Below are 18,119 nucleotides of genomic sequence, written 5' to 3' on the forward strand. Positions count from 1 at the left end.
TAAGTGTTTGATACCAATGATAGAAAAAAAAATGCGGAATTCACAGAGTTGTAAATGGAAAATACAAAGAGTGAACATTGGGTGAGCCTTCCGCTGTATTGGCTTTAAGCTCTTCAATTTCTGCCTTAAACCCTGAAATCACTCTTCCTCATTGTCCTCCTTTGAATGCTCCTTAAAACATATTGGGGGTGAAATTGTGTACACCGTTGATGATCTATGGGCTTTGCTGTGAGTCAGCAGCCAAAGTCTCTCAGCTCTTGATCATCTCTCCATCAGAGTTCACAAAGCTAATGCATACTCTAGTTGGAGACTCAGGCCCAAATATTGCCATGGTAGAGAGCTTCTCAGCTGCGACAAAAATGGGGGAAAGTTTTGGAAATCCAAAGTCCCCTACCCATTTTCTGTTTTTGCACAATGTGGTTTGGAAAGGGGCCATGGATCATGCCTGGACAGTTTGTGGAAGCAGCTGGCCTTATAAATAATTCCCCTTGAACCAGACTGGTAATCCCTCCTGTTCAGAACCTGGAGTATGGAATTAGAACAGGTAGGATCAGGTTTGTTCTTAGTATATTTTGGATAGCCATGATACCCCCTTTGGAGAATTAAGGTACCTTTGTGGATGGAGTCCGGTATCCTTAGTCGGTGAGGGTCTGGTACCTTTTGGGAGGGGACGTCTAGTATATTTTAGCAGGGAAATCAAATATTGACCTAACTTATGACACCCACATTCCTTGAGGGAATTCTAAAAATCTGAACTTTGCAGCAACCTTCTTCATTTTTCAAATGAATTATTGATGGTTAGATAACCAGGCTTCTTCCTCATTTACAGTATTTTTACAACTTAAATTACAGAAGCTTTCAACGAAAACAGAAAAAAAAAATTTTTTGCAATGCCCAATATTTTTTCAAATAAAATCAAAATTCTGCGGATTCTGGAAATCCAAAACAAGCACAGACAAATTGGGAGAGATTCAGCAGTTCTGGCAATATCTGTGGAGAGAGAAAAACTGGAGCTCTGAAGGAGTCATACTGGGCTCAACATGTTAACTCTGTTTCTCTCTTCACAAATGCTACCAGACCTCCTGAGTTTCTCCAGCATTCTCTGTGTTTGGTCCCGATTATCTTTCTCCTGAGTTGTTATAGCCATGTCTTGGAGACTAATCTTTAATTCCTCTAGTGACAGCACTAGAATGGCACTTGCTAGAATGTATGTGTGTGTGTGTTTGTAAGTATGTGTGTGTATATATATCACCGGTGCTCAATAAAGGTAGGCCATGGCATGGATCTGGTTCCTGGGGCAAGTGACCTGAACATTGCCCCTGAAACCAGAACTTCAAGTCAAGCAATTACTTTCCAGCACCTTGCACTTGTTTCAATTCAAACAATCATCCAATATCCTTTTAAGTGCTTCAGTTGAACCTGCCTCCAATAAACTTCTAAAGAGTGCATTGAGGAGGTGATAGCCTAGTGGTATTATCACTGGACTGTTAATCCAGAGACCCACATAACGTTCTGAGCAACAGTGTTGAAATCCAGCCACGGCAGTTAATGGAACGTGAATTCAATAAAAATCTGGAATTAAAAGCCTACTGATGACCATGAATCCATTGTCGATTGTTGGCAAAATCCATCTGGTTCACTACTGTCCCTGAGGGAAGGATGTTGCCATCTTTACCTGGTGTGGCCTATATGTGACTCCAGATGCAAAGCAATGTGGTTGACTCTTAACTGCCCTCTGGGCAATAAATGCTGGCCTAACCAGTGACACCCCATGGATGAAATTTTTAAAAATCTAGACCCCAACCAGACGCAATGGAAATTTGCTACTTGTGCCCATCACTTTACACCTGTGCTTGTTTTTTCAAACTTTTTTGTGACCAGAAACAATTTGTCCCTAGCTATTCTATCTAGACCACTTGTGATTTTGAAAACTATCAGATCTCCCTTTTTCCACCTTCTTTCTACAAGGAACAGAACGATTCTCTCAAATCTATCCTCATAACTGAAGTTTCTCAGCCCTGGAAACATGCTTGCAAACCTCTTCTGCTCTCTCCAGGATGTTCACATCCTTCTTATAATGTATGCAACTTTACAGACTCCTGACAAGTGTCTTGTATAATTTCAGCATAACGTTCTTGCTGTTTGTGAAAGTAGAGAAGACAGCATTGGTGGCAGAGTGGGGTTGGGGTCAAGTGGATTGCACATGGGAAGGAAAGAGCAATATTAATTTAATAATAGAGGGTTACTGCCTGGTAACATGTGTTAACATAGGAATATAGTAAAATAGAATTGACTGTTCAGCCCCTTGAGTCTCTTCTATCATTCAATGGGGTCAAGGCTGATTTGCACCTAACTCCACATAGTTCCCTTTGCTTCATATTCTTTAAATTGTTGTTAAGCAAAGGTATTATGTATATCAGATTTAAAATTAACAACAGATCCAGCCTCCATGGTCATTTCTGGAAGAGAGTTCCAAATATCTACTACCCTTGTGTGGAGAAGTGGTTCCAAACATCTCTTCTGAACAGTCTAGACCTAATTCTTAGACTATGCCCCTGATCCTAGAATCCCCAACCATTGGAAATAGTTTATCTTCATCTGCCTTGTCTTTTCCTGTTAATATCTTGTTAAGAATGAAAACAATCCCCAATCTTTCAGCCTGCCTCAAATTTCACCATGAGGTCAGTTAATTTTTTTTTAAAAGATAAACCTACGAATGTTAACAAAAAAAAAAGCAGCATGAAAATATCAAGCATGTGACTGTTTGCGCCATCTCTGTTTTGGATATGCGATAATTGTTATCAAATTTCTCTCTTGCAATTTTCAAATTGTATTAATCTATCAAGAAGTTGTGGGAACGACAGTTCAGTCTCCGACATGAAACAATTCCAGGCAAATCAAACGCCAATTGACCCTGGGAATGTGGTGCCCAAATTGCGTGACTTAAAAGCAGTTCACAGCAGGGAATGACTGGAGGCCATTATAATTATTCTTGAGTTACTATGGAAACAATTTCTCCAGGGGCCACCATGCCAATAATTTTTTTTCCCTTTTTTCAAAGAAAGGCCTAATAAGAGAAATGTTGTTTGGAACAGTTCTTCTTTAATATGTCCTGACCTTGATGGAACAACTTTGAAGTTCTGGCTAGCTGGCTCAAGTCCTGCTTCGAGAGAGAGAGAAAAAAGGCAAGATATATTTTCGGCAGGAAATCCCATCTGTCTCTGTGTCATTCTCAAGCAACTTTATTTTTCTTTATTTCTCAGATACTTTTATTTCATGTTGACACTACATAATCCAGACAGGTACCTTTTAATAATCGCACTACAGGAATTCAATGTTTCCTCTCAAAAGAACGCTCGGTATTTTTCCTGAAAAAAATACGAAAGAGCTTGCATTTATGTAGCAGTTTTCATAGTTAATTAAATGTCTCCCTTTTAAAATGGAAATGAAAGTTTATTTTCCCGTGTTCTGGCAAAAAAAATGCCATCTCAATGTTTGTTCCTTTAATACTAACAGATTCATCCCTCATCACAAATAATTCTCAGATTCCTAGATTATCCCATACTCTTCAGGAATTAACAAATAATCATTTAGACAATTTTGTAAACAGCCTGGGAGAAAAATCAAAAGATTTTAAAATATTGATTTTTCTTTGAGCGTTTTACTTATCAATTATAAACAATGTATAGCACATCCAGCAATTCCCCTTTATTTATGTTCCTTGTTAATTTGTCAGAGAATGCTAATAAATTAATGAAAACATGATTTCCCTTCCACGAAACTATGTTGACCCTACCTGATTATATTAACATTTTCTAAGCTCCTTAGAGATGGATTCTCGCTTTGTACCCATAACAAATATTAGGCTAACCTTTATTCCGAGGTAATGAATTAATCCTGTCCAGTTGCATATTACAAGGTCTAGTATAGCCTGCTCTTTCGTTGACGCTAGAATTTGCTGTTCTGAAAAATTGCCTCAAAAACAAGCTTAGAACTGATCATCTAGGTTTTCTTAATGATACACTTGGTGGCCTTCTATGTTCATGCATGTAACATATACCACAGAGAGGTGGGTTCTTATTGAGACAGATGTCTTGAAGTTTATTTAAAACACTCTTATTTACATAGCTACCATATTGCAAACTTAGTGAGATTTGTGTTTACTAATGTCACTGTGCATTACACAAATACCTGACTGACTGAAGGCATTACCCTGACTTCATTGCACAAAACTGTGAGTGCAAGTTAGATATCTTTATACCAGAAAGTCATGATATCATGTAACTGTCTTAAAGATACAGGTCAGCCTGGTCTTGAAGCTTTGCTACAATACAACATTCTCCTTTTTACATTTAAAGAATGAGAATGCTTTTTCAAGGATGCATATGTTGTTTCCCTACATTCAGATAACACCTTGGTGAGTAGACACAACCAGATCTAAATCCTTATACAGTTTTCATAACTTGGTGTATCTTCGCTCTGTGATGTGCTATCAGTCATTGTGGATAGTTGTACATCATTTATCATACCTGTGAGGCTGTTGTCAGGCATGGTATCCTCAGTCATCACCCTGTGTGACCTGTGGTCGATAATCAGTCTGGAAATGTTGTTTATTTCTTCACAGGACTTGATCATTGTATATCACAATATCATGTGGCCTCGGCTGGATACAATGGTGTTGCCTCTTTCCATGAACCCATGTGTCTGTATGGAAGTCTCAACCCTAGTATATGTTGTTTTGGTTCAGTTTGAGATAACTCTGTGTATACTTAATCATCATGCCTTTATTAACCCTTCTTCTTTCTTTCCAACGATGCATTGTGCACGTGGTTGAGTGGTGAGCATGTTGGATGAAGAATAATGTAAATCTGTCTTCCAAACATGAGAGGTATTAGTAAAGGTAAACCATTGCCTTAAGGAACAGCACATACTTTTAGCATAGTTATTTGAAAATCTTGGCAAGTTGCTTTACATTTGATGATCATGGACATTACAATATAAACAGTACGCTCTGTGAGACTACTAGACTGGGAGTAGTGAGGAGAAATAGTAATATATTAAACATTTATCGCATGCACATGTCTAGGAAAGGTGCACAAATCTACTGCGGTCTGTTGTACTGAATAAGGTGGCTAATGTGTCAACAATCATTATTTTGGTGGTATCTTTCATTAATCATTCTGAAGGAAATTTAATAAAATAATATTCAGTTACCAGAATATGATTGTTTCCTTGGACTTGGAAAACATAATTAAAAATCTTGCACCATAGCTCAGAAAGAATCACATGTGGAAGATGATGTTCGTTTATTGGGGTTGATAGAATTGACATCGGTCATAGAATCCCTACAGTATGGAAGCAGGCCATTCAGCCCATTGAGTCTACACGAACCCTTCAAAGAATATCCCACCCAGACCCATCCTTCTACCTTATCCCTGTAACCCTGCATTTCCCATGGCTAACCCATCTAGCCTGCACATCCCTGGACACAATGGTTAATTTAGCATGGCTAATCCACATCTCTTGGTTATTTGACTGATATTTTTGTTTTAGCTGGGCCAATATATGGACTCATATGCCAATCTATTGGCTTTATCTAGACCCATAGGACCTATATTTATGTCTAGATGTAGAGGGTGTGAAATTATGACTTTTAAGATTATACTCCGGGAAAGTCTGAGTTCATCTCTGCGTGAGCAAAAAGAAAATACCAACTCAGCTCACCTGTTAATGATGACCTTTTTGAACTGTTAGAACTGGGCCTCATCTGACAGAGCTTGGTGAATGCTTGGCCAAAATGTATTAAACAAATCTTAAGACCATTTTTCAGATTCATTATTATCCACTTGTAGGTCTAAAGGGATTTCTTTGTTTTTGTTGGAGTTTGGAAGTCAGCCAAAAACATCAGAGATGGCCATTTGAGAACACAACTTGTGTGAAGCGCTTGTTGATTAGGTACTTATCAAACTGTAGTATACCAAAAATAGGGCAAGTGACTCCCTTTCGATATTGGAAGAGTTAGACTGAGCAGTTGTAAAGACCTTTGAGCCAAAGTCAATAAGTTTGCTTTGTTCCTGTATCAGATGTGCTCCAATACCTTTCTGGTTGGCATCTACTTAGAACTTGCTAAGTTTGGAGGGATCATAATATTGAAGTACAAACTTGCTGGATAGAAGACGATTTTTGAAGGATTGAAAATATGTTGGTGATCATCCTGCCATATGTATAATGTCATCTGCAGATGCCCAAAACATCGATTTTCCTGCTCTTTGGATGCTGCCTGATCTGCTGCGCTTTTCTAGCAACACATTTTCAGCTCTTTCCTCTGGGTGCTCCAGCTTCCTCATACTGAGAATGTGTTTCAGGTCTAAGCAGGTAGGGAAAGAATTAAGTAGAGGGTTGTGTGACAAAGGCTAAGCTAGCATGACTTTGACCAGATAAGAACTTGCAGTAAACAATGAGGTGCTGGAGGCAAGGGTAGTGGTTTAACAAGGTGAAGAACATTTATTGTGTCATGCCAGATGGCTTAATCTTCACTGTTGATGCTTGCTGATTGTAACAGTCACCTAATCAATATAGATGTTGCCTTATTTGGATGCTTCTTCCTGTAAGTGACTATATAATTCCTGAAGAATCTGCTGTTCAAGAGAAGACAGAGAACTCATGTCCTTATGCGATCACTCTCTCTCCAGGGCTCAGAATAAAGGTAGAGCCATACAGTATCTCTGAGCATTTGCTTCAACTGATACAGAAATTGAACGACAATATAGTCCAAAGATGTGCAGGTTAGGTGGCTTTGCCATGCTAAATTCCCCCAGTCGTGCTGAGAGATATGCAGCTGAGGATTAGCCACAGTAAATGCAGAGTACAATGCTCTTCCCAGGGTTGGTGCAGACTCTTTCTGCACTGGAAGGGTTCTATGATTTTAACAAGTTTAAAAAATGAGAAATCTTTGTCGGTCATCTTTGTTTTGTGGTGTCAGCATTTTCTGTCCATCTTCTATTATCACAGGATTAGGCCTAGTATTGTTTAATGGATGGATTGGACCAAATAAATTGATGTTGTTCATACTGTTCTGACATTTGTTGCTGTTTCCTTCTCACTAACATAAGCCGAAGGAGGTTTGTGTTATGCTCATGTTTAGCTCTTCCCAGAGCTGCAATGTCATCTGCAATGCAGAGACAATCTGGTAGATGTATCCTATCTATACATAGTTTAAAATCACCCATATCCCACAAGCCCACATTACTTCTTTCTGTGTGCCCTGTGCTACAACATAGTGACTGTCAAGGGACTTATAAACCATTCTGATAAGTGACTTCTTACCTTTATAAGTTATGATCTCGATCCAAACTGATCTTAAATTCTAATCTCCAGAAATGCATTCACCTGTCTATTATAACAATGCAACCTCAATTAACAGAGCCACCTCTCTACTTTTTCCGAGCTTTCAGTCCTTCCTAAATGTCATGTCCCCTTGAATATTTCGGTCCCAGTTTTTGCCATCTTGTAAACAAGTTGCCTAATGGTATTTTGTAGACAGGATCTCATTTTGCTCATCATAATTCTTTGAAGAGGTGACAAGTAGGTTAGACCAGGGAAACCCAGTGGATGTGGTCTATCTAGACTTCCAAAAGGCCTTTGATAAGGTGCCACATGGGAGGCTGCTGAGCAAGGTGAGGGCCCATGGTGTTTGAGATGAGCTACTGGTATGGATTGAGGATTGGCTGTCTGACAGAAGGCAGAGAGTTGGGATAAAAGGTTCTTTTTCTGAATGGCAGTCGGTGCCAAGCGGTGTCCCACAGGGTTCAGTGTTGGGGCCGCAGCTGTTCACATTATATATTAATGATCTGGATGAAGGGACTGGGGGCATTCTAGCGAAGTTTGCCGATGATACAAAGTTAGGTGGACAGGCAGGTAGTACTGAGGAAGTGGGGAGGCTGCAGAAGGATCGAGACAGTTTGGGAGAGTGGTCCAGGAAATGGCTGACGGAATTCAATGAAAATTCGTAAAGCCAAAGTACAAAGGGATCTGGAAGTGCTAGTCGAGGATTCTCTAAAGGTAAACATGCAGGTTGAGTCCGTGATTAAGAGGGTTGGAATATAAAAGCACCGTTGTGCTACTGAGACTTTATAAAGCTCTGGTTAGGCCCCATTTGGAGTACTGTGTCCAGTTTTGGTCCCCACTCCTCAGGAAGGACATACTGGCACTGGAGCATGTCCAGCGAAGATTCACACGGAGATCCCTGGAATGGTAGGTCTAACATACGAGGAATGGTTGAGGACCCTGGGATTGTATTCATTGGAGTTTAGAAGATTAAGGGGAGATTTAATAGAAACTTACAAGGTAATACATGGCTTAGAAAGGGTAGACGCTAGAAAATTGTTTCCATTAGGCGAGGAGACTAGGACCCATGGACACAACCTTAGAATTAGAGGGGGTCAATTCAGAACAGAAATGCGGAGACATTTCTTCAGCCAGAGAGTGGTGGGCCTGTGGAATTCATTGCTGCAGAGTGCAGTGGAGGCTGGGACGCTAAATGTCTTCAAGACAGAGATTGATAAATTCTTAATGTCACAAGGAATTAAGGGCTGCGGGGAGAATGCGGGTAAGTGGAGTTGAAATGCCCATCAGCCATGATTGAATGGCGGAGTGGACTCGATGAGCCGAATGGCCTTTCTTCCACTCCTATGTCTTTTGGTCTTATTATTGTTATCATACTAATGGTCACATGGTGAATCACCAAGATGTTATGTGCAACTAGAGACCTAGAAAGATCTCAAACTTTCCATTACAATTCATGATATGATTTGTGGCTCCACCCAGAGGCAAAGAAGGGTAATTGCATTAACTTGATTAATATGGCTATTGCTTAGAAATACCAATGTTAAGATCAAACATATTAAAATGATTAACCTGTAAAGCATATTTGACACTAGATTCCAAAATCTCTAATAAAGAGAAAAAGTTTTTGGCAGAGAGTCTAGTCAAAATCCAGCTGACGTGTGATTAGTAAACCATAATTAACATGGGCCTTGATGGAGGTAAATAGATGGAGGTATAATGGTCCTTACTCATGCTAACCCTTTAACAAAATATGGTAATAAAATACAACCCTTGGTACAGTGATGCACCTGTGTGGCTGTAATTATGTAATGTTAAACTTATATAGAACTTTGGTTAGACCACCCATGGAGTACAATACAGTTTTAGTCAAAAATAAAAGCAAATTGCTACAGATGCTGGAATCTGAAACCAAGAGAGAAAATGCTGGAAAATCTCAGCAGGTGTGGCAGCATCTGTAAGGTGAGAAAAGAGCAGACGTTTCGAGTCTCAAAGAGTCAGTTAGACTCGAAATGTCAACTCTTTTCTCTCCTTACAGATGTTGCCAGACCTGCTGGGATTTTCCAGCATTTTCTCTTTTGGACACAGTTTTAGTCTCTCTCTTATGGCGGAGAAGTCTACAGGAGGTGCAAAACCATTTAGAAGAATAATACTAAACCTGAGAGGTTGTAGAAAAGATTTCACAGGTTGAGGGTCTTTTCTCTAGTAAAGTGAAGACTAGGAGAAGCTACCTGTTGGAATTATTTAAGATTATGACATGGTTTAATATGATGGAAGCAAAACAGATTATTTCATTTGTGGGGAATGCTGAAACAAACATAAGTACTAGATATTCAAAAATAAATTAAAGAGAGAATTCAGGATTTTTTTTATATTTCAAAGGGTAACTATAATATGGAACCCATTACCACAGGGAGTAGGAAAGGCAAGTAACATAGATGTATTTAAGGGAGGATGGATAAACACATGTTTTTATTGTGTCACCATAGTCTTACCAGACCATAGGGGCTGCTCTCTCATTAGAGAAAAGGGACTGATGGTGAATTAACATGAGGGCAGAGGTTGTGAAGGAGAGTCCTTCCTGGTAATCTCAAGCCGGTGACAGGAGTTGAACCCACGCTGTTGGCATCACACTGTTCTCTCAACCCATAATCCAGCCAACTGAGCTAAACTGATTCCGCTAAACACATGAGGAAGGGAGGGATTGAACATGAAGAAGAGAGTGAGAAAATTCATGTAGAATATAAGTCCTGGCATTGACCTGTTAGTCTGTTGCTGTATTGCACACAGCTTTAATTCCATAGAATTACATACTAAGCATTTATCTTGTGAACATGTTCAGAAATGGTCTCTCATGACACTTAGTAAGAGCAGTACATTTTAAACATTGGTTATTTTAGTGAGATATGTGAGAATTTCAGTCTTCATTTTATCCAATTATACTCTTTATTCATTCCTCCCTTAACGTATGATTTTCACACATGTGGTTTGAATTTGAACTCATACTAATGTGTGCAAAAACAGACACCAAATTTAGATGCCTTGTTCTAGAAATATGGCTTTAGGCCAAGCTGCTAGTAATTTATTATTAAACTATGCAAAAAATAATTAACTCTGATTCACATTAGGGTGTATGCTAGGGTCAGAGTTTGATTAAGGAATGAATCCTCCCAACACGGGTCTGTGGAATTTATATAAATTTACAAAATATATCACACTATTGAAATATCTGTGTGTGACTTATCAGCCGTTGTTTCTATAAATCATGTCATGGCAGTTGGGACCAAAATAAATTTTGCAAGTCCTGCTGGTGTTGCAATTTTGTTAAATTGTCCTTGGTAGAAATATCCTGGCCTCTGCTGTGTTACGTCATGCTTAGATGTTCATGGTTCATAGCATTGAAGATTTGCTAAAGGAATGGTCTTAGTATCATTTCATATAAAATGCTGTTAAGGATTGTTTTAAGTATAAAAGGTATTAGTAATTTTTTATACAGGAGGCATGTTAGTGAGAAACTGAACACGGTTTATTTAAATAGACACTGGCTACTAACCTGGATGTTGTCAGTCTGGTGGTAAAGAAATAGCTTGCATTTACATAGCATCATTCACGGCTTAAGACATTTCAAAGTGCTTTATAATTAATGTAGAGCAATTTTAAGGGTGATCACTTTGTTCGATGGGGAAATATGGTATTCAGTTTGTGCAAAGCAAGATCCCACTAATAGTAACAGAACCTTGACCAAGTCATTTCCTTCATTGATGTCTGTTGTGGGATAAATGTTGGCCTGAAACATGGAGAATTCTGTACCATTTTTTAAAAAATAATGATCCTTGAATCCACCTGAGAGGGCAGACAAGGTTGAAGTTTAATATTTTAGTCAAAGGGCATTATCTCTATCAGTGCAGTCTTCTCAAGAGTACAATATGGAAACGTCAGCCTAGAAACCTCTACTCTCGTGGAACTTGAACCTACAACCTTTTGACTCAGGGCCGAGAGTGCTGTCACTGAGTCATAGCTGATGTGATCATTTGGCATTGAGATTATTCTGCTTTGTGTAACAGTGTAAACACATTTTATAGTACACAGCTTGGGCCTACAGACAATGTGCTTTCCTCAGCTTCTTACCAGCACTGGCTAGGAAGTTACAATTTAAGGTGTGGTTGTACAGCAATATATCCAATTCACCAGTAAACATTCTTTCTATTATCTATCAACACTTGTTAAACTATCAACAGCACTTTCATCATGTAGAACTTAGGCCATTTGCTCTTTGAGCCTGTTCTACAATTCAGTTAGGTCACATCTCCACTCAAACGGAACTCCCTATGGCCCACTTTTGCCCTTCATATATTTGTTTAACAAAAATCTATCAAATTCAGTTTAAAAATTATCAATTGATCTACCATCAATTGCCATTTGCAGAAGACAATTCCAAATTTATATTTACTCCATGTCTGGCTTCAATTTTTAGGCACTGTTATTTTAGAATATATCTTAGACTCCTCACCAGTGGAAATAAGTAGCCCTTTCTTTCTAAAACAGAATACTGCAGATGCTGGAAATCTAGAATTAGAAAAATGTTGATTATACTCATCAGGTTAGGCAGTAGCTGTGAAATTAGCACCAGAGTTAATGTTTCAGGAGAAGGAGCTTTATTCAGAACTGAGATGCATATAATGGATTTTAAGCAAAGGTTAGGTGGGGCGGTGACAGAATGAGGTCTGAATTATATTGGAAAACAGGGGGGATTGAATTGTGGAAGCTCAGCCTTGAGCTCCTGGGCTTCTTGTGAACGCCTGTCCAAGAACAGAGAACCACCACTTGATTAACACATTTCAACAGCACTGTTTTTATTCAAGACTGTCAGTATACGAATATACAAACAAGGCTTGGGAGAAAAGCCACCTTAGACCACGCCGGGTACTAAAGAGTGGATTCTCTCACCGTTGATAGGGAAAGTTGTTACATTTATACATAACTTCTCACGCAATACAGAGTCCCGTATCATTAAGCTATTGCACAGTGTATTAATCAAAGCATACTTTATTGGAAGCTTACACATCAAAAGTGCTCTAAATCTAACACACACACAGATACCAACAGCCATCTGGTTAAGCTTTTAACACCATCTCTAAAGTCTGACATAGCCCTCATTATTCTTACTCTGCTTTTCAAGGTAACATTCAGATATCAAAAATTGCTCTAAACTAAACATGTATTCATTAGTACAGCTCTAAAACAATGAGGCACCAGTATTCCTCTGATGGCTGCCCTTTGATCTGGTGCTATGTACTATCTCATCCTCGGACCTGTGGGGAGGATTGTTTACCGCTAGGCTGGCTTCTTACAAATTGCTATGTTAGCAATTCGTTTCGCTTAGCCTGTCGCTTAGGATGCCGGGAAATACAGCCAATATGCCGGGGCCATTTTAGTTAACATTTCTGAGCTCCATTTTCTATATGGTCACTATATCTATTTCCAACTTATCAGAATGATACAAGATTTAGTCTTACAGAGCCAAGGGGAACTGTAGTAGAGCAAGATAAGAAACAAATAAACAAAATATGTTCCTAGAGCAGGTGTAATACTGCCTGAAAGCAAAAATAGGAGGAAGAAAAGAAGAACCTGCATGGAAAAGGAAACAAAATGGGTTTGTGGTCTGCCAATATTGAACTCAGTATTCAAACAGAGTGGAGCAGTTTTGCAAAGTGCTCATCCAATTCAAATTTTGTCTCACTGGCAACAGTAATCCATAGTAGATGAGATTGAAAAGTGAATTATTGCTTTACTTTGAAGGATTATTTAAGGTCTTGGACAATGTCAAGAGAGGTAGCAGTAGGACAAATGCTCCTCTGCCTGCCTAGAAAGTGGTTGAAGTTTTGGGAGTGATTGAAGAGTGGACCAGGGAGGAAATAGTCCCTTCAGAATGTGTACAGGGGAGGGCAAGATGTGTTTATTGGTGACAGCATCCTGGAGATAGCATACCAATCACCGAATACGGAGTCTGGTGAGGTGGAAGCTAAGAGCAAGGGGAACCCTATTGTCATAGTGGGAGGCAGACAAAGGGTTAAGAGAAGAAACTTAGGAAATGTGGCGAAGCAGTCAGTTGGAATTGTCAGTTAAGAAAAGTGGATGATCTCTCTGTAGCACTAGTGTAGAAGGTTGCATAGTCAAAACAGATGCGATACGGATTGGGGAAAGATGAGAATGAAATAGAATCCTTACAAGATGTAGATTGTAAAATTAGGGGCTTAAGTTAACTGTGGGAGCCATTGGACAGATAACCGATATTATTTATTTCTTTATTTATTCATTCATGGGATGTAGGTGTCTCTGGCTGAGTCAGTATTTATTGCCCATCCTGAACTGTCCTGCAAAATGTTATGAAAAGCTGTGTGCTTGAACAGTTACAATCCTTGACGTTTAGCGACACCCTCAGTCCTGTCAGGAAGAGAATTCAAGGAGTTTGACTCAACAATGGTGAAGGAACAGTGAAATAGTTCCAAGTCAGGATGGTGAGTGGCTTGGATGGTAAATTGTAGGTGCTGATGTTCCTATGCACATGGTATCCTTATACTCCTAAGTGAGAAAGGTCATGGATTTAAGAGGCATTGTCAGAGAAGTCTTGATGAATTGCAGAGGTGCATCTTGAAGATGCCTAATGTATCTCTTGTTCATCAGCGGACTGGTTGTCAACGCTTCACTGAATCCCCATTGAGATGTAGGTACAGGACTGCTTTGTGGTTGAATGTTCCCGTCTCCATTGAAATGGATAACCAAGCCTGGAGAAATGGAGGTTTACTCCTTGTAAGCCCCAGAGGAACACCCTGAAAGCGGACCTAGACTGGATCCTGGTCTTATGCCACAGTGGTGTAAGATGCAGATAGAATTTATGAGGAATATCAATCTCAGAATTTTCAAAGGCATGTCTGCTGCCCCTGCACACAATGACTTTCTTGCTCCATAATTTTAACCTAGGTTTAAACATACATATCCCTCAAGCCATGAAAGCTATTGGCCAAAGCATAACCTTGCTCCAAGTCAGGGGAAAAACTACAAGAAACCCATAGTGCTTTATTTTTAAGAAATGGTCCCAAACCTCTTTAGTGCATCTGTGCAACAACAGCGTATTTATATTGAACTTTTAACACAACAAGCACGACTAAATGCTGCATATAAGTGGAATTGAATGATAAATTGACACTGAGCTAAAGAAAGAGACCTTCAACCAGATGACCTAATGCTTATTAAAGGATAAAATTTTAAAGAATGTCATGGAGAAATAGAGAGGTTTAGGAAGGAAATTCCAAATCTTATGACCTATGCAGTTAAAGGCCCAGTCATTCACAAAGCTTTCAATATCAAACTGAACTACTTTGATTTTATTTTTCAGGCACTGGATGGGTTTGTACTTCTAGTGAGTGCTGATGGAATGATATTTTATGCATCTCCTACAATCATCAACTATCTGGGATTTCATCAGGTAGGGAGACACTCTTCTGGAACATTCTAATGGATTTTTGCAAGCGATACCTTTTTCTGTGTTGATTTTCAAACCTGTGAACTTTCCACTCCTCGGGTTTTTCACATCAGGATCAAGAGCCAAACATGTCTGTGCTGGGGCGCAGGAAAAGTCAAAGAGGTTACCCCTTCCAGTTGGCCCAGAAAGATCTTGGGTATTCCCCAACTTAAGCTGTCTTCACTCCCACAAGACACATCTACAGACCTTGGAACTGGGAAAATAAATCAAAGCAAAAAATAAGTTCCTTTTAAAAAATAGTTTCTCATTTTGAAAACCATACCATAAAATATACTTATTGGCAATGCTGAAGCCTATGGAATTGAAGAGACTATGGCTATGCACATATGAAGTTGGCTAAGACCAAGGGAACAGTGCTGAATAACTAATTTTCAGACTGAAGGGGACTGTACAGTATCCATGATAATGGGCTGAATGGCATCATTCTGCAGTGTAACACTTCTTACTCTTGAGATGTATGTGGAAGAGGGAAATCTCAGCAAGATCATGAAAGCAGACGACTTGCTGAATTTAACTGCAGGACCTTCTTATTATTTTATTGTTCCAATTCCTGACTGATCACTGGCCAGTTTGACAGGTAATCTAGCTACTGAGCAGAAACAGCATGTAGACAATCAGGAGGGAATAATGCAAATCAGTGCTTGACTGGGGTCAGAGTGTGTGAGTTTCATGACAGACTGGAAAGTAGAGGCCACGGATCGCATCAGCAGGTACATAGACACTGTGATCAGGGGAGGGGAAGCTGAAGGCTTCTTTGAGAGGCATACTAGCCAGGAGTGCCATTAAAAGCACTTAGCATTCTGAGGCTGTAACCTCTGCCTTATTCTCACTACTGGGTATCCCGAACCCTAGGAAAGCTGCCCAGCATGTTAAATTTAAATTGCATAGTGTTAATGAAGTGTCCCTTGCCAAGCTAGGTCACTTACATGGCACGCTTTCTATCACCAATATTTTCCGCAATTCCCTGACAATGTGCAGGCTTTTTGTTGGACTGAAGGGTCTCCTTAAGGTTGCTACATATCTGCATATTTAAAGGGACTGTTTCTTGTTTGGCCCTTTCACAGCATTTTTCAAATGCTGCACTTATCAAGAAGTGGGTGATATTCAGGTTGTAAAATTCTAAGTAAGTGGTATAAGTTCGATACAGTTAGACCAACTTACCTCTGTTCTATATTTCATTGTGAGAATGTAAGAATTTTAATTAGATTTTCAAGTTTTTGTGACATGGGTGAGACCGCATAGTCCCCTAGGTACCCTATTGATCAGAACAGATAAATGTTGAAGTTCTCTAAAGGACTTACAAGGATATTACTATGGTTGGAGGATTTGAGCTATAAGGAGAGGCAGAATAGGCTGGCACTATTTTCCCTGGAGTGTCAGAGGCTGTGGGGTAACTTATAGAAGTTTATAAAATCATCAGGGGCATGGATAGGTGAATAGCCAAGGTTTTTTCTCCAGAGAAGGGGAGTCCAAAACTATCGAGCATAGGTGTAAGGTGAGAGGGGAAGGATTTAAAAGCAATCTAAAAGGCAATTTTTCCACTCAGAAGGTGGTGCATGTACACAATGAACTGCCTGAGGGAGTGATGGAGGGTGGTACAATTACAAAAACTGCTGCCTCACAGCGCCAGAGACCTGGGTTCAATTCCCGTCTCAGGCAACTGGCTGTGTGGAGTTTGCACATTCTCCCTGTGTCTGCATGGGTTTTCTCCGGGTGCTCCAGTTTCCTCCCACAGTCCAAAAATGTGCAGGTTAGGTGAATTGGCCATGCTAAATTGCCCGTAGTGTTAGGTGAAGGGGTAAATGCTGAGGAATGGGTCTGGGTGGGTTACTCTTCGGAGGGTCGATGTAGACTTGTTGGACCGAAGGACTTGTTTCCACACTGTAAGTAATCTAATCTAATCATTTCAAAGGCATCTGGATAGGTATATGAGTGGGAAGTGTTTAGAGAGACATGGGCCAAATGCTGGTGAATGGGACTAGATCAGTTTAGGATATCTGGTTGTAATGGACGAGTCAAACCGAAGGGGCTGTTTCTGTGCTGTGCATCTCTATGACTGTATGACATGAATTAACCATTTTACCTTTTGTTTTAATGCTACTTTCTCGTTCACTTCCAGGTGTTTTGAAACTCAGTTTCATAGTGGTTATGATGAAATAATGAACTGGCAATCTTCAATTTGTTTAGATGTTATTTTTCTGTTGCGATATAATCTATACTGAACAACAGTAATTATGCTTCAAAGTGCTTAATTGGCTACGAGTGCTTTATGGTATCAAAGACTTTTCTTCTAATCCATTCATGGGACGTGGGTGTCACTGGAAAGTCCAAAGCTTATTCCTTTTACCTATTTGTCCATGAGAAAGTGGAAGTGAGGCGCCTGCTGCAGTGCGTGTAGTGAAAGCATTTGTTGACCCAGCAAAGATGTTATTTCCCAGGATGCCCTTCTCCTTTTAGAAGATAAATCCTGTGGGTTAGGCATGTGCAGTTGAAGAAACCTTGACAAGTTGCTGCAGTCTATAATAGAGATTAGATTAGACTTACAGTGTGGAAACAGGCCCTTCGGCCCAACAAGTCCACACCGACCCGCCGAAGCGCAACCCACCCATACCCCTACATTTACCCCTTACCTAACACTATGGGCAATTTAGCATGGCCAATTCACCTGACCCGCACATCTTTGGACTGTGGGAGGAAACCGGAGCACCCGGAGGAAACCCACGCAGACACGGGGAGAACGTGCAAACTCCACACAGTCTGTCGCCTGAGTTGGGAATTGAACCCGGGTCTCAGGCGCTGTGAGGCAGCAGTGCTAACCACTGTGCCACCGTGCCGCCCATAGTGGTGGACAGGCCTGAGATTTAATGTGGTGATTCGAATGCTTATCAAACTGACTGCTTTGTCCTGCATTCTGTCAATGTCCTTGAGTGTCATTGGAGTCACATTCATCCAGGCAAGTAAAGAATATTCAATCATTCTCCTGGCTTATGCCTTGTAGATCATGGGAAAGCTTTGGTGTTGATGAGGTGAGTCACTTACCACTCACCAGCCTCTGGCCTGCTTTTTCAGTCATAATATTTACGTGGCTGGTCCAATTAAAGTTCTGATCAATGACAATCTTCCAGAATGTTGATGGGTATGGATTTAGTGATGGTCATGCTGTTGAATCTCAACAGGAGGTGGCTAGACTTTGACTTCATGGAGATTATCATTGTTCAGCACTTGTAGAACA

At 40.0% G+C, this 18,119-nt stretch overlaps 1 protein-coding gene across 3 annotated transcripts in view; it reads left to right on the forward strand.

Moving 5' to 3' along the window:
• The window catches only part of LOC132832342 (aryl hydrocarbon receptor repressor-like), a 196,551-nt gene that overhangs the window by 154,311 nt on the left and 24,121 nt on the right, over positions 1-18,119 (forward strand). For all 3 annotated transcript variants that reach the window (XM_060850273.1, XM_060850272.1, XM_060850271.1), the window contains one exon: positions 14,741-14,830. In XM_060850273.1, coding sequence (XP_060706256.1) covers positions 14,741-14,830 — 90 coding nt within the window. The remainder of the gene's footprint in view (positions 1-14,740; positions 14,831-18,119) is intronic.

This window comes from Hemiscyllium ocellatum, chromosome 34 (assembly GCF_020745735.1).
Source record: "Hemiscyllium ocellatum isolate sHemOce1 chromosome 34, sHemOce1.pat.X.cur, whole genome shotgun sequence".
Classification (NCBI taxonomy): domain Eukaryota; kingdom Metazoa; phylum Chordata; class Chondrichthyes; order Orectolobiformes; family Hemiscylliidae; genus Hemiscyllium; species Hemiscyllium ocellatum.